Genomic DNA, 23,249 nt, shown 5'->3' with positions numbered 1-23,249 from the left:
GCCCTTTTTTATAGTTTGCATTGAAAAGTTACATATTTGCTCCCAAAAAAGTGTTATCCCTCACTGTTATCAGTGCAATGCAGCGGAGAATTCACCCAGAAGAATTTACAGCCATGAAGTAATACAAGGGGCCTAGCCATCTGAGGGGAAAAAAAAACACATCATCATTAAATCTTACAGACCTAAACAGTCAGTGTTCTCAGAGAATAAAACAGTCCAATTTTAATGCCATACAGCCACAGTTAAAGTGCAAAGCAACACACCGAGAAAAGGTACAAAAAGAGACACAAAATTGCACTAAAGCTGCCATATATATCAGAGACCTGTGTTGTGATATATATCTCAGTGATTGATAGTGATTTGTCGTGTTGAAAGAGTCAAGATGCACAAGCTAAGCTATAAGCAACAGTGCTGACAAGAGTGTGAACTGAAAAAAAAAAGATTGAGCTTGCTACAATCATGATGATTTATAAAAAAAAAAAAAAAAAAAAAAAAAAAAAAGCCAAACATGCCAAAGCAGAATGCAAACAAATAAATTGCAGTTATAATATGGAAAGAACAAAACTGCTTTGGTCAAGCAATAGGTAATTTGGTGTCCCATACACCAGAGGTGATCAACCAACATGTACGTAAATGTGAGTGATGTTCAACCAAATGAAACCACACTTTTTTTTTTTTTTTGATAAATGCATGCATTGCATCTTGCTAAAGAGTCCATAGTGTTATCATGTGCAGCACATTTTATAATGAAATCAGCCAAGCTAAGAAAGACCTCTCACTTAAGATCCATTTCTTGTTTTTGACATGCAGTCATAGTCTAGTGATAAGCTCTATGTACAGTATTTAGCTTTCAAGAAGTGATACAGGAAGAGAAGAAAAATAAAACAATTGGAACAAACTTCAAAATAAGCAAAACTTGTTGAACAGATATGTGTAAAGAAAGTGATTGTGAGTGGTATGGTTTGAGGGTTTTGAACATGAACTATCGCAATTCTGTCTAAATGTGGCCTTGTGTGTAACTGCATACTGTAAACTGTTGCTTGCTAGACCTGTTCCAATAATTCGCCTACACGGTCTGTGCACTCTTATTTTAAAAGCTTTACACCTACATTATATAAACCATTTCACCTAACAAGATATATTTCAATTTGTATTCTGATAAATTTCTCTATTTTGCATAGGAATCACACATCTGTACATTTCACATTTTTTTTTTTAAAAGTCGTAATAACCCTTACAAAGATCACATCTAAGACCAAATGCAGTACAGTCAGAAGAAAAATGTACAGTGACACACATTTTGTTTTGGTTCAGTACCCTAGCACGTTGGATCTGAAAATTGATGTGGGAGTGCAGAACGCACAGAATTATACCGGATGAACCATTTTCTAGAGGAATGATGGTTCTTTGAGTCCTCATTTGTATACAGGGAATCATAAATCCTTGATTCTCAAAGTTGGGTCTGTGAAAAGCACAACCAAGGTGTTTCTAATTTTGTTACAGTGCTGGAAACCCACCGCTCTCCAAGAGATTGGAATCAAATGACAATTTTAATAAAAATGGGTTCCATTTGTGTAAAATTCAGAAATTAAAACAAAACTCTAGCCAAATTATTTTTGTATTGTCTGTACTACGGGGGTAGTTTTTTTTTTTTTTTTTAAACAGTCAAATGGGTCCCTTAATATAAAAAAAATTATGAACCCCACCATAAATAGCACCTTTCACAAACCCAAGGTCACTTTACAAAGGAATAATAAAAAAAACCCATTAAAAGCATAAAATTAAAAAGGTATGCAATAGCAACTGACATTTTAAAAGAGAAGACATAACATTTCTTTCAGGAGTAGTTTGCAGAAAACCACAGATATAGCCGAGAAAGGAGAAATGATATTATGTGTGGGAAGGGAAAGTGGTAGTGAACATGTGTGTCTAGAGTTTTGATTTAAATAAGGTAATGCTTGTACAGTCTTGGAGATACTGAGGGAGTGCATTCCAAAGACAGGGAGCTGTAGCACTGAAGGATCTAGCTCCAACTGTGAAGAGTTTAGTGAAAGGGACTGTAAGAAGACCAGTACCTGAAGATCTGAGCGAACAAACTCGTGTGTGGGGTTAGGGTAGATCTTCAGAGAGGTAAAAAGGGGCAAGACCATGAAGCGCTTTATACATGATGATAAGAATTCTGAATTGGATGCAGGCTGTAACCGGTAACAAGTGTAACTGCTGGAGAACAGGAGGAATATGAACAGATTTGTTTGTATGTGTGAATAATCTAGCAGCAATGTTTTGGATAGATTCAAGTTTGTTCATGGATTTGAGGGTGAGTCCTGAGAAAAGTGAGTTACAATAATCAAGACGTGATGTGATGAAAGCATGAATCGATTTTTCTGCATCTGAAATGCTCACAGAGGGACGGAGATGAGTAATAATATGAAGGTGAAAATTTGGTTACAGCATTTATGCGTGGCTGAAAAGAAAGAATGGAGGCAAGGGTGACCCCAGTATGTCAAACAGTGCTGGACAGGATTATTTTAATGCCGTCTTTATCACGGCAGAGATCATTAACCTTGGCAAGAGCAGCCTGAGATCTGATCGCAATAGTACCATCGCACTATTGGCTGCATCAGAAAAGAGCAGCCGACCAAAATACGCATCACCATGCGGACCAACAAAGATTATAAAGTAAGCCATTACAATTCCATCAGATACATATTTGACAGTTCGGGAAAAAAAAAATACATAACCATTCATGATCCAAACTTGTTGGCATAGCTATGTGACTCACATGACTGAGTGCAGTGAAGGATGCTTCCCCATGCAGCAGAATAACCTAAAATATAAAGTCAAGTCACCCAATTTAAAATGTATTTAACTTTCAGAAAAGTCAATGCCAAAGGTCCCCAGTACAATGAGAGACTCAGAGAAGATATCATGTGTCTGGTCATGTTTGCAGGTCAAACAATATAGGCCATATACACTCATCTGGCTCTTCATTTGAAGCACCTGTACACCTGCTCACTTATGCAGTTGTCCAATTAGCCAATCACGTGATATGGTAGGGTCAAAATTTAGCATCAAAGATATTTTGCAGTAACAGATCGGTTCATTTCAGTCTAATGTGATGAACCAAAACAAGAATGCGTCACTGTCTAAATTACTTAAGGACTGCGTTGCATATATATCACATAGATCAAGCCTCTTGGCTGAATTCATTTAACTGATATAACCACACTGTTGCTATAACAAAAAAAAAACGAAACGAATTTGGTGATTCGTTAATAAACTCTTACTGAATACAACCAAAAGCCAAGAATTTGTTTTAACTAATGCTGCCAATAAAATTGTTCACAAACAATTAATGGCATTATGTTCGCCAGGATTTTGGTACCAAAGTAGTTTGGCGCAGAGCCCAAGTGCTTTAATGTCCAGGCTGCATAAAGCAGGTTTATAACACTTACACTGAATTAAATCATTCATTTCAAGTGACATAAAACAGTGAATAACAGTTTTCCTGTAAATCCATAGTGTACATACATATAAAGATGTGATTCCTTAAAACTTTTCATTTCGAACACAACATGTGTTTATATCACGTGAATGTCAGACAAGACTGAAACAAATATACAAATATATATATATATACATATACATACATTATATATATATATATATATATATATATATATATATATATATATATATATATATATATATATATATATATAGCACACACACACAAACAAACAAACAAACAAGAACATTGCTGTAAACACCACAATGAATAAGGAGCAGTACCCTCCCCTTACTTTCAACCAGCAGCTCGGACCAAACACACCATCCATTTAAGCTCGACACGTAACCTACATGCCATACAGTACTTAAGTGAAAAACTGCATTTATAAAAACACAATACTGCCACTGATTGTGCATGATCAGATCTCATTTAGGATACGAGAATAAAACATTGACGGGACGATTAAAAAACTTGTCGTTGCAGTGACAGCTTAAAAACAGCATTTTTTTTTTTGTTCATAAGGCAAAATCAGGTCGGGTCACAGTGATGAGTTCAGTAGCTTTCTGAAGCTTTCATTTATTTTTTTATTTTTTTATTTTATTTTTTTTTTTTAACCATTCGGGCCCTGCGTGACGACGGCCTTTTAATGCAGAACACAAGTCAAAGACGCCATTGACACTCGCGATTACAATTTGCAGCTGAATAAGCAACGAGGAAAACGTGTGTAGCTTTTAAAACACAATACTGATATGAAAAATAGAGGCAAGGCTGCCGTTTTGACACTCGCAATTAAACCTGCAAAAATATCGGCAAACATGTAAAAAAATAACAATGCCAGCACGTAGATGGGCACCTTAATGTTTATAGAGAAAAAGCAGAGCAGAAAAACTTTTGCAGAGGAAGTTGGTTTTTAGTGTTTTAACGATAATAAAGTACGTACAGTAGCACAAGGGCGCTGCTCTTCCAAACCCATATAAAGTAGAATGGGGGGGAGTAGTACTCCTTAGTATTAAATAAAAGGGTTCAATAAATAATTTTAAACTTTAAATATATAGAATTAACACAAACGCACAAAACATACAGTCTAAAAAGACACATGGTATCTTTACGTAAACAATTCATCTGCAAAATATACGAACAGGAACACAAACACATACATAAATAAACAAACCAACACAAAGTACTAAAGGAAACTTGTAAGGTATGTAAAAATAAAGATTTATGGGGGGAAAAGCTATCTTGGTCAGGAGGTTCAATATTAAGGTTCAACACACACACACACACGCACACACACACACAGCACAAAAGATGCTTTTCTTGGAAAACAATAAATACTTAAACACAAAATGACATGAGAAAGGCAACTATCAGCCCACATGAAAGAAACATGAGAACAAACAAACAAACAAAACAACAAGAAAAAAGAACAAAATAAAAAGCAACTCAACATGTAGGCCTAAGGAGGGGTATAGAGACACTTGCACAATGGACGTGGTTCAGAACTAGCCTCCTCACGAAACTAGCCAGCGTGGATATAGCAATGCCACGTCCACCTATGTGCTTGAGTGCCTCCTTTCCCCAGACGTTGGCATTGATGTTGGCAGCATGCTATTGTAGATGCCATGAGGGGGAGAGCAGCGAGGGCCGCGGGCGCAATGATAAAACCGGGTGGCCATGCAGCTGCACAATTAGTAAGTCTCCAGCCTCCTCCTGTTCAAAGAGCTTCTTTTCTTTTTTTTTCAGTTCGCTTGCTTTACAGGCGGTCCATGCGGAACGTATCCTCTGTGGCTGGGTCGGCCAGCACTATGTCTGGGTCGTTAAGCATGTGTAGCCCATCCAGGGTCAGTGGATCGATCTTTAGCTCGTCCAGCGGGAACTGAGAGTCCGCGTCGAAGCTGACATCACCCACGCCGGCCAGCGAGCTGCTCAGCTCCTTGGAGAGACTTGGTGGCGACTCGCCTGTGACTGACATTTGTCATTTGAAATTTAAATAGACAATATAAAACCAAATAAATTGATTGAGCACAAGCATTTACAATTAAGTATTAGCAATAAAGATTCATTCATTAAGAAATTTTTGATTGCCGAATACTAATTACAAGAAAACATTAAATGCTCCTCAGTGTTACTGGTAAGGGAAGGTATAGTAAATAATACAGATAATGACAACTGCATATGCTGTAAGCCTTACACTAAAATACAGATAACAGCGTTTAGTGTCATCATGTATTCTGTAAATGTTAATCAGAATAAGCAGACGTGGATATTTATCAGCTTATTTTCTGTTCATTTTAATAATAGACACATTTGCATACGAGAGGCACCGATATTTAATTAAACTTTAAGACATCTGTTAAATTCCACCAATTCAAGTTCTAAAATAAATAAAAACCTAAGTATAAACAGAATTAAATAGTTTAGTACCTAATTCTGATCTTGAACAGCTTTATAAAATTAAAACCACACGTCCACGCTTCTCTATATACAGCATATGTATACAGTACACCGATCCGCCATAACATCTGCCAAACCACCTGCCTAATATTGTTTAGGCCCCCCTTGTGCCACCAAAACAGCTCTGACCCATCAAGGCATGGACTCCACAAAACCTCTGAAGGTGTGCTGTGGTATCTGGCACCAAGACGTTAGCAGCAGATCCTTTAAGTCCTGTAAGTTGCGAGGTGGGGCCTCCATGGATCTGACTTGTTTGTCCAGCACACCCCACAGATGTTCAATTGGATTGAGATCTGGGGAATTTGGAGGCCAAGTCAACACCTTGAACCCTTTGTTCAATTTTGATGAATAAGAGCCAATGTCCTTATATCTTAGAGAATGATAATGAGCATCAATTAATGCTATTACCAAGACATGCCAACACAATGACACCTCAATCCTGGTGGTGAGGAACATAGACCAGAATATGAGACAAAATGTCTGCCAAACTTGTTTAAACATGCTGTCAGGTGTGGTTGGTGCAATCCACTCCGCCTGATGTGCAAATCAGCCCTGTGGAACCTGCTTTATATGCAGGAGTCACTCTTTGGGCCTCCTGCCAAAGAAGCCCTATATACAAGGGTCCATGTTTCAGATTCATGAAGAGCAAAGAAACAGATGGTGCTTTTGGCACACCACACCCTGGTGGCAAGCAGTTTTCGCCCAATTTTAAATCTGAGAGGGTTAAAAAGGTTCCTGAAGACCCCCGTTTTCATATGCTATGGGTGGCAAAGCCATGCAGCCACAGGACTGGGTCGTGTCCATGGACCTGCCTCAAGATAAAAGTGGCCTTGTCTCCACTGATGACCAATGACATCAGGAAACCAAGCCAGTGTTTGGATAACAGGCTCCTGTGTGCCCACCAAGGGGCAGGCCAGTGGGAACACATTCACCCTGCTCTTTCACATTCGGACACTCTGACTCACAGTGAACATACAGAAGAGCTCCCTAACACTAAACCAGGTCACAAACTTCAAGAGCATGAGGCTAGATTCACTAAGAATATGAGTCAGAGCCAGGACCCTACAGGTGTCACAGGTAAGAACACAGGTATGGCTGGTATTGAGGCAGATACACCTGGCCACAAAGTTCTTTTCGCTCGTTTTCATGCATCACTATATGCTGGTCTGCTCAGACAACTTTGTGTTGGTCAGCTTTATCAGCCATTAGGATGACACCATTACTTGAATTCTGTTACAGCCCAACCCTGGTTATACAGTAGACCCATAATTCCCCAAAATTCAATTTGGATAAGAATTTAAAAACTGCACTATTGAGAACATTGTTCTCTGTGTAACTGTTGTTCCTGCTGCTTTCAGGTCGCATGGCGCACCTGTCGGGAAAAAAAATTGTTGTGGTTCCATGAATTTATTATTTATTATTATTATTGAACCAATTGTACTAACAGGAATGTTTAAGGTCTTTGCTCTTTGCTGTGGCTTTGTAGCTTTTTCCATTTGACTGTTAGTCCAATAATATTGTCCCTGAGAACTTTATGAAGCTCCTTCACACTGCTCATGACACACACCAATCAGGCATAACATTAAAACCACCTGCCTAATATTGTGTAGGTCCCTCTTGTGCTGCCAAAACAGCATTGACCCGTCGAGGCATGGACTTCACAAGACCTCTGAAGGTGTGCTGTGGTATCTGACACCAAGACGTTAGCAGCAGATCCTTTAAGTCCTGTAAGTTGCAAAATGGGGCCTCCATGGATTTGTGTTTGTCCAGACTTGTTTGTCCAGCACATCCCGCAAATGCTCGATTGGATTGAGATCTGGTTCTGGAGTTTGGAGGCCAAGTCAACACCTTGATCTCTTTCGTATGTTCCTCAAATCATTCCTGAACAATTTTTGCAGTTTGGCAGGGTGCATTATCCCGCTGAAAGAGGCCACTGCCATTAGGGAATACCTTTGCCATGGAGGGATGTACTTGGTCTGCAACAATGTTTAGATAGGTGGTATATGTCAAAGTAACATCCACATGAATGCCAGGACCCAATGTTTCCCAGCAGAACATTGCCTAGTGCATCACACTGCCTCTACTGGCTTGCCTTCTTCCCATAGTGCATCCTGGTGCCATCTCTTCCCCACGTAAGCAATGCACATGCACCCGGCCTTTCACATGATGTAAAAGAAAACATGATTCATCAGACCAGGCCACTTTCTTCCATTGCTCTATGGTCTAGTTCTGAAGGTCACGTGCCCATTGTAGGCGCTTTCGGCAGTGGACAGGGGTGCTATGCCAGTCTGTGCTATGCACCCCATATGCAGCATGCTGTGATGCACTGTGTGGTCTGACACCTTTCTATCAACACACACACACACACACACACACACACACACACACACACACACACACACACACACATACTGAACACCTGTACAGCTACTCATTCATGCAACTATCTAATCAGCCAATTGTGTGGCTGCAGTTCAATGCATAAAGTCATGCAGATACGGGCCAGCAGTTTTGGGTAATGTTCAAATCAACCATCAGAATGGGGAAAAAATGTGATCTCAGTGATTTTTGACCATGGCATGATTGTTGGTGCCAGACAGGCTGGTTTGAGTATTTCTATAACTGCTGAGCTCCTGGGATTTTCATGCACAACAGTCTCTAGACTTTACTCAGAATGGTACAATAAAGAAAAAACATCCAGTGAGCCATGGTTCTGCAGATGGAAACTCCTTGTTGATGAGGTCAATGGCCAGACTGGTTCAAGCTAACAGAAAGGCTACAGTAACTCAGATAACCACTCTGTACAATTGTGTTGAGTAGAAAAGCATCTCAGAATGTACAACACATCACACCTTGAGGCAGATGGGCTACAGCGGCAGAAGACCACATCAGGTTCCACTTCTGTCAGCCAAGAACAGAAAGCTGAGGCTGCAGTGGGCACAGGCTCACCAAAAATGGAACGCAGAAAACTGGAAAAATGTAGCCTAGTCTGATGAATCTCGATTTCTGCTGAGGCACACATGGTAGAGTCAGAATTCGCCAATGGCATGAATCCACGGACCTAACTTGCCTTGTGTCAACAGTCCAGGCTGGTGGAGGTGGTGTAATGGTGTGGGGAATGTTTTCTTGGCACACTTTGTGTCCGTTAACACCAATCATTCATTGCTTGAATGCCACAGGCTATTTGAGTATTGTTGCTGACCATGTGCACCTGAACACCTTTGGGATGTGGTAGAACGGGAGAGTCGCAGCATGAAAGTTTGCAGGAACTGCATGATGCAATCATGTCAACATGGACCAGAATCTCAAAGGAATGTTTCCAACATCTTGTGGAATCCATGCCACAAACAATTGTGGCTGTTTTGAGAGCAAAGGTAGGCTCTTCCCCGTATTAGTATAGGATTCCTTATAAAGTGCTCTGTGAGTGTATAAGTATATTAAATAACAAAAACAAAAGTGTCCAAATACTTATTTCCCCTCACTGTATTTGTTCTGTACTGACAGGCTTTTTTTTTGTCTTGCTTTTCCATGCATGAGCTGACCTACTTTAAAAATACTGCTGCTAACAGACATATGTCTAATTGCCAGCAGTGGCAATCCAGATCCCTATGAATTCCACAAAAATAAAATGGAAGAAAAAACAAACTATCAAACAAACAACCAACCAAAAAAACATACCTGTTAGGATAATGTTGGGAATGTTGCCATGGTTACTGTAGCCTAGTTGCTGCGTGTCCTGCAAGCTGCCGTGGCTCCCGGTTAAACCCATCATGGCCGCCTGTGTATAGTTGAGCGTGGAGCATGGATTGTACAAGCTGTTTGAACTGCTTGGGTTCTCAATCATGTTCATGTTGAACTGCTCGAGCTACAAAGTAACAGAGGGTATTGAAATTACAGTAAAATATACAGTATGAATCATAGTTTCTGTACAGTTGTACTAAATCCATGACCTGTCAGGGAAAATGGTTAAATCTCTGCGTTAGCAAAAAGAGCAAAAAGAGCAAAAAAAAAAAAAAAAAAAAAGAAAAAAAAAAAAGGGCTAAGATCCATCAGGAAGAATTTAAGGGAGAGATTGAATAGCTGGCACCTGGTGGGAAAGAGCGTTGGTCTGTCTGGACGCCATCTGGTGCTCGTAGAATGAATCTCCAAAAATACTCCCCACCACTGGAATGTGCTACAAATATAACAGGAGACAACTCGATTACTTCAGTCAGTCTAGGACAGCGTCTGTTGGTGTGACAATGTTTATATACACAGCAGGACAAGTGTGCAAAATACTGACACACGCGATGTCTAGCGCAAGACATCCACGCAACAGAGCTGAGGACATCTGTTTAAAAGCACTGACTTATCCTCAACACGATCTTGGCAAATTGTTTACTCTCCACAGTTGGTAAACAGCACAGCAAAAAAACACCCAATGTAATTCCATTTCCAGCAACAGGTATTGAAATTATTGTTCCAGATGTGGGCAAAGAAAGGTCATAAATTCAATTTTTAAAATGAGAGCTCTAGCATATGTAGCACATTTTTTTGTGTGCATGTTTTTTTTAAAATAACTTTTAAAATATATAAGCAGACTATGACTATGTTAGTGCTCTTATTGTGTAAACCTTGACTTTGTAACATCAACTTCTTCTACTCACATAAGGTTCATAATTTCAATACCGATGTCGTGATTGGATTTGAAAATGGAACGGACTTGTGGATGGTAAACAATCTTCCAAGATATACAAGAACCATAGCTTAACATCAATAAAACATACACCTCAGTCAACACACAACAACAACAGTTAAATGTCAACAGATAAAGCTGCTGTAAGTGAATTCTTTAACACCTGAAAACTTCACGTAACTTGTTTAAAATGCCTGTGTGAATTTCCTGGGCTCTGTAATCACACTAAAATTTCAAAATTTTTTACAAATCTTAAAAAAAAAAAAAAAAAAAAAAAAAAAAAAAAAAAAAAAAAACAACAACACAGTCCAGCTGTTTTTAGCCAATCAGGAAACTCCTCTGCAATGAGGCAGATTTGCCTGCCAGTCAATTATTTTGCATATGCAGTAGGAGATAAGTTTTGGGCTATGAGTAATTGATTTAATTTATGACAGTAATGCAGTAATGACAGACAAGGCCGATGTTTGATCAACAGTTCTGGCTTACACAAAAAAAGCATAAGAAAATGAAGAATGGAGCAGAAAAGGGAGATGCCAGAAAGGAAAAAGCGCAAAAAAAAAAAAAAAAGGCACAAGAAAGATGCTAAGGGCTTAAAAAATGATGTCTAACTCGCTCTGGTTTAGTTTGCTAATGTTACTTGTTTTACTCTTACAAAAAAAAAAAAATTTTAATTGTGATACTCCCAAACAGTAACATTATAACCTACTCAACGAGTTAGCTAGTAGCATTAGCTCTTGTACTCTTAACAGGGCTACTGTTTATCACTAGCTACAATGTGCTTTGCATGTCCTTGGGCGGCCGGTTGTGTATGTGTGTGTGTGTGTGTGTGTTGGAGGGGTTGGAGAGTTTTGGCGTAGAGTGGTTTGGATAGCTGAATCTGTTTGAAGTTAGCCAGAATGGCTATATATCAGGAAAACACGAAGTTGATAAGTTTTAGTGAGGTCAGCAGTTTGGGGGAAGTACATAAGGATCACACTTTGCTGAAGTACTTTTTAAATTCTCTTCCAAAGCAAGGCAGATAATTTTTCACCTCTAGTTAAAGTCAGGCCGTGCAGCAAAGCCAGAAATTTGGTCCCAAACATGGCGACTGCAAAAGAGACTGAAATGCTAGGATATGCGATTCTGACAGTCTAGTGCTCATATCTAAACCTAAAAGATTACAATGGCACTGACAACAGACTACTTATGAGCTGAAATATTTAAAGCTATATTACCACAAGTCTGATTATATTTACTTCTTCTTTCACTACAGGTAAATATTTTTTCAGGTAAATGTTTTTCAGGTAAATATAGACATAGAGAACATGCTATAGTGTAGTGGTTCTCAACCCTGGTCCTGCAGTATTTTTACCACCCTTAGAGCAAGCAAAGCACTAAAGGAAACTTTATGCTTTGAAAAATTGCTTCTGAGAGCCCTCTGAAACAGGATCTTATCTGTCCATTCAACGAGGAAGCACGGAGTTAAAAGCAAGGCATGAAATGTGAAAGTGAACATTTTAAAAGTTGCCCGTTCTGATAAAATACCATCGCTTTGACTGAGAATATTGGCTTTTTCCTGCATCTTCATACCCCTGACTAGCTGACTAATATGCTGCTACCATATCCAGTAGAAAAATATATCCTGACATGCAGCGTAGCAGCATCTTAAGCCAATCACCCACCCTTCCATTTTGCTCTTAACAGTGACAGTAAAAGATACACAAATAGCACGGATAAAAATCACAGCATCATCTGAGTAATGAGCATGGGGTTGAAATGCAGACAGAGAGAAGTGTAGGAGGGAGAACAGAGAGCTGAGACATTGATGAGCGGCCAAAAGCACAACAAGCAAACATGGTGAGAGGGGATTCCGCCCTTACTTGAGGCGAGCCTCCAGGCGAGAAGCCCTGGTTGGAGACTGGCGAGGTTGGAGACTGGTTAGCCGGAGAGCCAGTCTGATTGCGATACTGCTGAAAGCAAGAGGCCTTTCAGAATGATATCACATGTCCACTAAGAGCTCACATGCGTAAGCACCTCAGAAATGAGGGTACTCCAGATTGACGCCAGCAGACAACCTGAACTGTGCTCTTAGTTCTACTGGAGTTTTCATCTGAACATTAAATGCATTGATAAACCATCAGAACCTCCCAATACTGCATATGTTCATGCTCAAAGAACAAACATGAGGTTTACTTTTCTAATAAAGTTTAAGGTCAGATTACACTAACCGAGCTGACTGGTGCGCTTGTGGCTGTTGGCGATTGGCTGGACAAGGAGGTCTGGGGTGGGCTGGAGGCGGAGCTGACGGTGATTGGTGGCAGCTGGATAAGGCGGATGTTCTGTGGCAGCGTCTGCTGCTGCTTCTGCAGATCGCTCAGCAGGCTGAGCAGCGAGTACTGTGACAGCTGCTGCTCCAGAGACATGCTGTCCATCACAATTGGCTGCAGAACATTACAGATTTTGCAGACATTTTTGTATTTCATGTTTGTACACTTGACATGTTACACAAATCAACACGTTTGATTATTAGTTGTCCTTTTGTGTTTCAAATCAAGTTAGAAATAAGTCATCAAATCAAATGCCCAAGACTCTGAAGGGTTGGAAAAGCATCTCTGAGGTGCTTTGTAGGGGTGGACAAATCGCTAACTCGGGCGCCCGAGACAAGTAAATTGCATATTAGGGCTACCAGTTTCTTGTTCATAGTTGGCGGAGGACAAGCGGGTTCAGCAGGCTGTTGATAATTATATAATGATACAATGATCATGTTAATATAATGATAACCTGCATTTTTTTTATCTGCCCTCTTCCAAGCGATTATCAAATATGCATATTAGAGACTTGACAAAACGGTTGTCAAAGGCCTTTATACGATACACTGTATGTATCACGATATATTGGTTTTCTAACTGATTACCAGCAAACCAGTAGTGTTTCATTAAAAAAAAGAACCTGTTTGATGATAGTTAATTACAATTATTTAAATATTTTTTTATATTAAAAAACATTTTAACTATAAAAAATATTATAAAAATACTGAAAAGGAGAAAAATATTTAATCTGTCAAAATTTTAACATCATTTCAACTGCTTCCAGTCAGCTTGTGGTTATTAAAAAAATAATAAAAAGATATGACGATATCAGTGATAAAAGTGTATTGTGACCTTTCATCACAACCTTTATAAGAATTGCCGTATCAAACCAAATCTATTCTGAAATGTACCTGAGAAATGGGCATCTGAGGTGAGAGAGTGGGAGAAAGAGTAGGTGAGAGCTGCTGGGGGCATGGCTGCTGCTGCTGGGCATCGATGTTGAGCGTGAGGGCAGCGCCAGCGGGTGCGGGGGTGGAGGCAGCCACATGGCTGGCAGCGCTGATGCCCAGGTGGGTGAGGTTGGTGCTCAGATTGCCTGTGCTGCTGGAAGTGCTGGGGGCCGGGAAGGTCACGGGGTCATCCGGGTCCAGAGGAGTGGGCAGGGGAGGGGGGAACTGGATGTTGGTCAGGTCGGGCAAGGAGCCACCTGTGCTGTGTGCGGCTGGCATCAGTGTGGCGTTCACTTCTTGATCAGGGGATGGGAAGATGCTAGAAAAATTGCACACAAATTTATACATATTTTTCTTGCCGATTGGTTGAGTGCCTAAAACCATTTAAGCTCATTAATTGAAATATAAAACAAAAACAAATTTAGTACATTGCACAGGGCAAGTGACTTTAATATTTCAGCGGTTAAATATAAATAATCCTTTGCAATAATCATAAAAACGCTGGAGGATAATGACACACAGTATAGCATATACTCACTTAATCCCTGGAACATCATGGGATTTGGGATGTAGTGATGCCTTCTGATCGTCATTTTCCATTTCTGTTTCAGGCTCCTCTGTATCTGGGGGGGTGAGCAAGACGACTAGAACAGAGACAAAAACAGAACTGAGTTTCATTCACCTAGCAAAAGAACTAAGCCTGCTTTTAGCCTTCATCACATTTACCTCGTTTTGGCTGCAGTTCTTGGGATCCTCCAACAAAAGTATCTTGCTGTGCAGGATTCATGGCACTCTGATGTAGCGCAGAGTCAGAATTGGTCCTGTATTAGTAAAAATGTATGAGGATTGTTAGAAGCTGTATGCTGAATAAAGTTTTTAATTCTCAGTGGCTAACTGCGGCTTACCTCCTCCAGCTGGTGTCCGGGGGAGGTGACAGATACACTGAGCCATAAGGACAGCTGTCGATGTAAGTCTGTGTGTTAAGGAAAATGCTTCTCCACGTCACCCAACAATTCTGGCATGTATTTAAACAAGTCAGCATGACAACTACTAATCTTGGAAGGTGAGGGCTATCACTTGATTACTCAGACACATGGAAAAACAGACAGTTTTTTAAACACGTGCTGGAGAGCAGTAAATGTTTTATGCTGTTTACGGGAACAGATGTCCCTGATTGGCTAGCATCACACTAATTGACAGAAGGAGAGAGGGGAAAGAAGGCCAAATTTCCCACCCAGATAGAAGGGCCAATTTTGCTTTTGGTTACATTTATATTTACATTTATATCATTTGGCAGACGCCCTTATCTAGAGCAACTTAGAGAAGTGCTTTGCCGTCTCGATCAAAAAATATATCCTGATACTGGTTCACTAGGTCATGGGCTAAGAATATCATCAGTTGAAAAACTCTGCTGGGGAGATAATATAGTAAGAAAAGCACACAGACAACACCTTTTTTTTTTCAATTAAAATGCTAATTTAAGTACTTCCGGAAGAGGTAGGTCTTTAGATGTTGTTTGAAGACTGCCAGAGACTCAGCTGTTTGGAAATCTAGGCGAAGTTCATTCCACCACCTAGGTGCCAGAACAGAGAAGAGTCTCGATGCATGCCTTCCTTGTACCCTGAGACATGGTGGGACCAGACGAGCAGTGCTAGAGGATCAGACGGAGCGTGGTGTAGTGCAGGGTGTGATAAGTACTTTGAGGTAGGTGGGTGCTGGACCATTTTTGGCTTTGTAGGCAAGCATCAGCGTTTTAAATCTGATGCGGGTGGCAACAGGAAGCCAGTGGAGGGAGCGTAGCAACAGGGTGGTGTGAGAGAACTTAGGAAGGTTGAAAACAAGTCAGGCAGCTGCATTCTGGATCAGTTTCGAATGGTGTACAGAGGCAGACCTGCCAGGAGCAAGTTGCCATAATCTAATCTCAAAATGACAGGGCCTGAACAAGCACCTGAGCGGATGGAAATGGATGAATCCTTCTGATGTTGTAAAGGAGAAATCGACATGAGCATGTCAGATTAGCTATGAGAGAGGAAAAGGACAGGGGATTGTCCATGGCTACCCCACGGTTGCGCGCAGTGACCGAAGGTGAGATCAGAGAGTTGTCTAGGGAGATCACAAGATCCTGAGATGGGGATGAATCACCTGGGACGAACAGCAGCTCAGTTTTGCTGGGATTAAGTTTCAGCTGATGAGCTGCCATCCATGATGAGACGTCTGCCAGACATGCTGAGATCTTAGGGGAAACATGAGTGTCTGAGGGAGGGAAGGAGAGGATGAGTTGAGTGTCATCTGCATAGCTGTGGTATGAAAACCCATGTGAGGATATGACCTCACCAAGAGATCAAGTTTGGAGGTTTTCAAGTATGTCCCTTTTCAATCAAAGAAAGAGAGCCTGATTTAGAACCAAGTGACATTTCAAAGATAAATAAATACAGCAACGACAAAATAGAAATACTTCAGTGAGTTCAGAAATATAGAAAATGTTAACATGAAAGAAAAAAAATACTCATTTTTCAAGTGTAACCTATCTACAATGGCTTCATTTACTCTTTTCCATTTTTTTGTTTCTATGGCTTTTGTCTCAGTACTGATGTGCACGATAACTACGCTTGTCTAATTATCACTGGCTCCATTGTTGTGATGATATTAAATCAATTCCTTTAGTTTTACACACTGGGGCAAAAAAAAGTGTTGCAGATCATTCAAAGTTAGGATCCACTTCATGACACCTAACACATCATCTTGACAACCTGTCTATCATCTGCGGAAGGCCATTAAAACTGATTGGAACAACACTGTCATGTTCATGTATTAAAGCTGTCTGCAAGTTTGCCCCAAAGGCTTAATTATTCAAAAAATTCTAGAGGAAAAGCTATTCTGTATTAACTTGCATTGCATGTTGCTTCGGTCTGTACTTGTTTGTTAAATTTTTATTCGCTGCTAAATTAAAAGAAAAAGAAACTATTTTCGCCCTGGAGTGTACATATAACCTATAACCTCACAATCATTACTGGCCAACTAAGAAGCTGAAACTATAATGAATATTCCAGACCAATGCAATAGAAATAAAACATAGAACTTAATCATGCTACTGAGATTTTGTTTTTGTATTCATGTCTCTATCAATCTGGGTCAACCTGGTATTTCTGCTCCTTTATTCAGTGGTTTATAATAAGATGTGCTGCTGCTAAAACTTCACACATTCATCTCTAGTAACTGCTTTATCCTGGTCAGGGTCCCGGTGGCTCCCAGGAGAATTCAGACCTGGATGGGATGCCAGTCCATCACAGGGCACCAACACACACACACACACACCCTTTCATACACTCATTTACACCTAGGGTCAATTTAGAGTACCAGCATGTTTTTGGGAGCTGGGAGGAAACCAGAAAACCTGGAGGAAATGCAAACATGAGGAGAACATGCAAAACTCTGCACAAACAGTAACCCAAGCTCAGGATCAAACCCAGGACCCTGGAGCAGTGATGTGACACTGCTACACACTGCTACACTGTGCAACCCGGGGCTAAATCATCTGGGGGTGTATTCACAAAGAATGATATCTTACCTCTAAGAATTCTCCTATGTGACATTACAAGTTCCTAACTGAGAGTTTCTCCTTAAATCCTATTCAGAAAACTGCTGAGATGGCATGTTTTGTGAATGAATATTAATAATGATTGGCTGATGAGGTAGTGGGCTGCATGGTAAACTCAAAAAAAAAAAAAATCTCAATTCACATCATAAATAAATAAAATAAAAATAAATAATAAAAATGCAGCTGAACTCTCAAATGAAAATCATCTAAATGCTCACATCAAGTATATTGTATGTATGTGCGTATTAATGACAGGGTTTGTATTTAATCAAAGCATCGATTTACACAGTTGTTATGTAGTAGACTACACCATGGCTTTGTATTTCGTAAACATCTAAAAAAAAAACATATATATTTAAAATGTAAGTGTTGTATTTTGTATTTATATTCAGTATAAAATGAATTAATATGATTTTGTGCAATGGGTTTTGATTTATGAGGTTTTTGTGGAGACCTCTACATTAACCAATCACTGTCAATATTGAAAAATGACATCAAGTGATGGAGTTGTTAATAGCAGTAGAGAGCGCATTTATTGTCTGATGTAAAACATGACTCATGGATGATATTTGCAATTCACCTCCGCTGCATAACTGCAATTCTCATGTGACCAAGTAGCGGAGAGTTGTGTAAACTTTGATCTCTGGTGGTACTGCATTAACAGGTGAGATGACTGCATGTCTTATAACTACACAATCACTGAAATACTCTCGCAATCAACATAGTGCTTTTGTAGAGCTTGTTCACATTAAATAGATCTAACATGAAGTTCACTGCCCCATTCATCTCCAGCAGCAGATATTTAGCATAGTCTGTGATTTGGTCTTAATGACTTAGGGGTTCAGTGATCTATCCCTACATTTTAGGATTAACATACCCGTGTTCAAAAGAGATTTTCTCAGAAATCGGCCAGTTAGAAGCTACTTTTACCCTTAAGATTGCGAATACGGTTTCTGTTATTCAGAAATCAAACACTATGGCATTAAGGGAATAAAGAAAGAGAAGCCCTGGGATTTCGCTGCACCAACCAGACAGTATGAAAAGGATATCTGACGCCCATGTTTATCCACTGAGAGAGGCCTGCGATGAGGGGACGTGATCCGATTTCTGTCCCGATACACGCGGTCCACCAAGCCGTGGTGCCGAGTCGTTCGACTAGTATCCAAAACTGTAGTCTGAAAAGGAATCTGATAAGTTTAAGAAATCTATCTTCACTGGCAATACATTCACATATACAATTAAACTTAACTCCAATGGTAAGCGGAATAAAAACAGTGCAGCGTTTTATTCGAGGATGGACCGGCATTATGAAAGCATAAAAGCAATGACACCCTCACACAGTTTCGTCCATAGTCTTGCTAATGTTTCATAAATGAAAAGCAATGTCAAAGGCGGTGATGACACCCCCACACATCTGAACAATAATGATACGCAGATGCACTGACTGCCCAGGGTGGGATGAATTTAAAATTCTCATCCTCTGCTATATGGCATTACTGGAAGGTAGGATGCACGTTATATATGGTGTACTATGTCTTTAAATGGGTAGCTGCCATAGAAAGTAATAGATGGATGATGCAGGCAATGTAAGATCCTAATATTTGAATGAGGAAAGCACTACAGGGGGCAGGACATGTTTAAAATAAGTGTATAATAAGTGCATAAACTAGAAAATGGTGGTGTGACCCTGGTGAAAATAAGACTTTTGCATCAGTTCGGTTTGGATTTACAGTCTATTCTTCAACTGATACCACATCACAGATTCAGTATATATATTCTCTAAACAGATCAAAATGACTATTTCCAGTTATATAGGTCAATTACATCCAAGCTGGAAACTAGGGTTGTGTCACGATTAGTCATGGAGTGTGATTGAACAATTAGCTCAGTGATTGTTTGCTTTTAAAAATACTGATTAAAATGCATTTTTCTTATTGCTTATTTTCTTGTCTCGATGGACTGCTTTTCCTCGCAGCCACTCTCACTTTCCTCTTATAATGACAACATGTAAACACTGAAAAAAATCTACAGGATTTTATGGAAAAGTCCCTCTCAAGATTATCTTTTTCGGACTTTTCGGACTGAAAGCAAAGACTCTTATACTGTGGTAAAAGAGGTTTTGTGCTTTTTCCTCAGTACAAAGATATTCCAGCAAGCACTCTTATCTATTATCATGCAGAATAATAAAATATGTGCCTAGATGACGTTTAAAAGGACGTTTAAAAGCAAAGCTGTTACATACAAACACGCTATTGTCATGTGACATACTAATGATCAAGTGCAATTAGTGTTTAGAATAATAGTTAAACTTTTAGTGTGACGAGGATGCATACATTGTGAAGACACTCATCTCTGTGATTTAAGCAGAGATCACTTATTCTATGTGAATCGATCATTAAGTACTACAGACATCCTCCAGCAACATTACTTATACATGTCTATATGTCTGGAAATCTTATCCCGGAGAAAGAAGAACAATTAGGAGGATCTGATCTTTTGGTTTCCGTTATATATACACAAGGACGTGAAGAGATTTTTGTACAAAGAATAATAAGTAATAAGTATTTGCTTCACCCACTGACTTGTTGTGTTTTTAAAATAGTTATTACCACATACCATGACACTGTGAATATTGTGATATTTTTAGACTAGGTTCCCATACCGTAACACCCCTACTGGGAACCGACTAAAACAGCAACAAAAAAAGAACAAAAAGACTTTTGCATCCGATACAATTTCTAATAGCTCACCTGAAAAGGCAGGTCAGTGTTGCTATTTCCAATCTGATTGACATTGGGCAGTGAACCTCCATAGCACTGAGCACGATTCTGGCCCAGTTGCAAATACTGGGTCTTCTGTAACTGCAGCTGTGCAAAATAAAAGCGCATGAATGAGTGCCAGAGTGAATGACAGCATGAATGCATGAATGAAACCAAACTGAACTCAAATATCATCATGGTCAAGGAGTCAACAGAATCAGATGCATAGTGAGAAAAGCAGATCAGTGGAGTTTTGCCCATTTATGGCAATTTTTTGGCTTTGTTACAATCACTATGGTGTGCATGAAATAAAGCCAGTCTGGATGTCTCTCTCTCTCTTTTTTTTTTTTTTGGCAAAGTTTAAGAATGAGAAAGCAGAATAAGATCCCTGAGACTAACAATGATCCACATCTATGCAAAGACCAACCTGAACCTATTCTCGGGTCTATTACAGGTCCTGTAAATAACTAATACTCATTTGCATGTGAATGTTATGCATTTTAACCGTGCGAGGTTTACAGATAAGTGCGCGAGGGCGCATGCTGGAAGTAGCCGTGCAGATGTGCAGCACATCTGTAGCCCATTTTGTCGCGCTGAGACTCGCTTGTCTGCATCCGCACAAACATAACTCCGCGTCCGCGCATTTCATCACTTCCAGCGCGTTCATGAGCAACCCAGCACACATCCCGCTAGCCTTCCTGGGCTTTACTGTGGCCGCGAATCGAGCGGAAGGTCGCGGAATGGTGTGTTATGCTCCAGCCCGTGATGGCCAGAGCTGCTAGCGCGGCAGCTAGTCACTCTAACCGGGGGATGCGCCTGAAAACAATCACGACCCGCCGCGAGGAAAAGCTCGCCACGTACCCGTGCGGCTCGAGTAATGCTCAGGTCTTTCATGACTTCTTCAAACGCCGCCGTCTCCTCCGCCTGCTTCTGGTTGTGCAGCGCAATCTTCTCGCTGAATTTTCGCGGATTGTTTGAGGTCGCCATCTTCCGTTCTTCTCCAAAACAGACCTTTGCGCCAGACGTGAGCGGCGCCGTCGCCTCGTCACCGCGCGGAGGATTTTGGGCTTTGAAGTCAGTCGCTCATCAAACGTGCCCCGAATGTAGGCAGCCTAATATGTAGTAGAGCTTAAAAAACAAAAACAAACAAAAAAAAAAAAAACAGTCCCAGGAAGACTAGACTTATATATATATATATATATATATATATATATATATATATATATATATATATATATATATGTGTGTGTATGTGTGTGTGTGTTCCAAAATCATTGATCTGAAGGTGCTTCAACCAAATCCCTTGAGCCCTATAGACTGATCATGGACTGGGCTGTAAACCAGGATCACAACCTATTTATCTAGTTATTATCTAACTTATTATCTAGTTATTCTAGAACTGAAATGCTCATTGTTCTGTATATTATATTTACCAAACTGGATTGTTTTTAATTGATCAAACTCATGCAGAATAAACACTCTATTCTAATGTTATTAGAGTAATTAATAAGAAAGAGTGCGTGTATACTTCCAGTGTCTACATCTTGACTAAATCAGACTTCTTAAACACCTGATGTTTACTATGAAACTGCATGGCTGGCTTGATCATAGAGTCTAGATCCAACCATCAGTGCTGATTGGGTTCACTCACTCACTCTCACTCACTCTCACTCACTCTCAGTAACTGCTTTATCATGTTCAGGGTCATGGTGGATACGGAGCCTATCCCGGGAACACTGGGTGTGAGGCAGGAATACACCCCGGATGGGACGCCAGTCCATCGCAGAACAGCATGCACACACACTTTCACACGCTCATTCACACCTAGGAGCAATTTATCTTAGCCAGTCTGCCTACTGGCATGTTTTTGGAAAGAAACTTGAGAACCTGGAGGAAACCTATGCAGACGCAAGGAGAACATATGCTGTGTAACAAAACCCTAGGTTATACAGGAAGTGAGGTATACCAAATCCATAAAAAACAATGTTGAAATTTGGGTTTCTGAGTGACACAACAGAAAAGCGTTCACCCAATTGGCAGGAGTTCACGAGTTCAAATCCAGATGATGCCCCAGTCATCTGTGGCTGGGAATCAAGAGAGCATAATTGGCCATGCTCTCTGTATCCCCTGTCAATCACAGCGACACTAGCCAATCGTGGGCATCTGTGAGCTTGTGCATGCAGAAGAGGGCAGACAGCACTTTCCTCTGAGTGTGTTATGCTGCCCTGTAACGTACAGCAGTTCGAAAAGATGCAGTTGGCTGACTTTGAGTGTCTTGGAGGAAGTACATTAGCCTACAGCTCAACACCTGACTTGATCCCCAGCCTTTTCAGTCTGCTTACACCACATTCTTGGACAGTGCTAGTGATTTATTGTGCTGATAAAGGATTTATCCTGACAAAGAATTTCCTCCACCAGTTCTGAATCACTCTTTTTTTTCCCCCAGACAATTCTCATTTTAATGTTCTTTATTAACTATAGGCTTTCCTTCTATTGTCATTTCACTTTGTTTTTAAATAAGCAGCCTGAAAAGGTTAGTCAGTGCTTCTTACCCAGTACTGGCTTTTGTTCACACAATATACACCGATCAGCCATAACATTAAAACCCTCTGCCTAAGATTGTATAGCTCCCCTTTGTGCTGCTGAAACAGCTCTGATCCGTCGAGGCATGGACTCCACAAGACCTCTGAAGGTGTGCTGTGGTATCTGACACCATGACATTAGATCCTTTAAGTCCTGTATGTTGTGAGGTGGGGTCTCTATGGATCGGACTTGTTTGTCCAGCACATCCCACAGATGCCAAGTCAACACCTTGAACTCTTTATGTTCCTCAAACCATTCCTGAACAATTTTTACAGTGTGGCAGGGCGCAGTATCCTGCTGAAAGAGACCACTGCCATTAGGGAATACCTTTGCCATGAAGGGGTGTACCTGGTCTGCAACAATGTTTAGGTAGGTGGCACGTGTCAAAGTAACATCCACATGAATGCCAGGACCCAAGGTTTCCCAGCAGA

At 40.3% G+C, this 23,249-nt stretch overlaps 1 protein-coding gene across 3 annotated transcripts; it reads right to left on the bottom strand.

The window, feature by feature from the left end:
• Positions 1-3,699: 3,699 nt before the first annotated feature.
• On the bottom strand, positions 3,700-21,301 carry crtc1b (CREB regulated transcription coactivator 1b). Of its 3 annotated transcripts, XM_026930849.3 has the most exons (12): positions 21,097-21,301; positions 20,227-20,343; positions 18,526-18,651; positions 14,784-14,845; positions 14,605-14,699; positions 14,417-14,522; positions 13,840-14,197; positions 12,848-13,060; positions 12,500-12,586; positions 10,053-10,139; positions 9,644-9,830; positions 3,700-5,476 (listed from the first exon to the last, which is right to left on the bottom strand). In XM_026930849.3, exons 1-12 carry the CDS (start codon positions 21,220-21,222, stop codon positions 5,265-5,267), a joined length of 1,776 nt encoding a protein of 591 aa, XP_026786650.1. In that variant the 5' UTR covers positions 21,223-21,301; the 3' UTR covers positions 3,700-5,264. The 3 variants fall into 3 exon arrangements, with proteins under 3 accessions (XP_026786650.1, XP_034164287.1, XP_026786658.1); XM_026930857.3 differs by lacking the exon at positions 12,500-12,586 and having other exon boundaries at positions 3,701-5,476; positions 21,097-21,299; XM_034308396.2 differs by lacking the exons at positions 10,053-10,139; positions 12,500-12,586.
• Between the last annotated feature and the right edge of the window lie 1,948 nt (positions 21,302-23,249).

Source organism: Pangasianodon hypophthalmus, chromosome 11 (assembly GCF_027358585.1).
Source record: "Pangasianodon hypophthalmus isolate fPanHyp1 chromosome 11, fPanHyp1.pri, whole genome shotgun sequence".
In the NCBI taxonomy this organism is placed as follows: domain Eukaryota; kingdom Metazoa; phylum Chordata; class Actinopteri; order Siluriformes; family Pangasiidae; genus Pangasianodon; species Pangasianodon hypophthalmus.
Note: the sequence above shows the minus strand (reverse complement) of the source record. Positions and strands in the feature narration are given on the sequence as shown.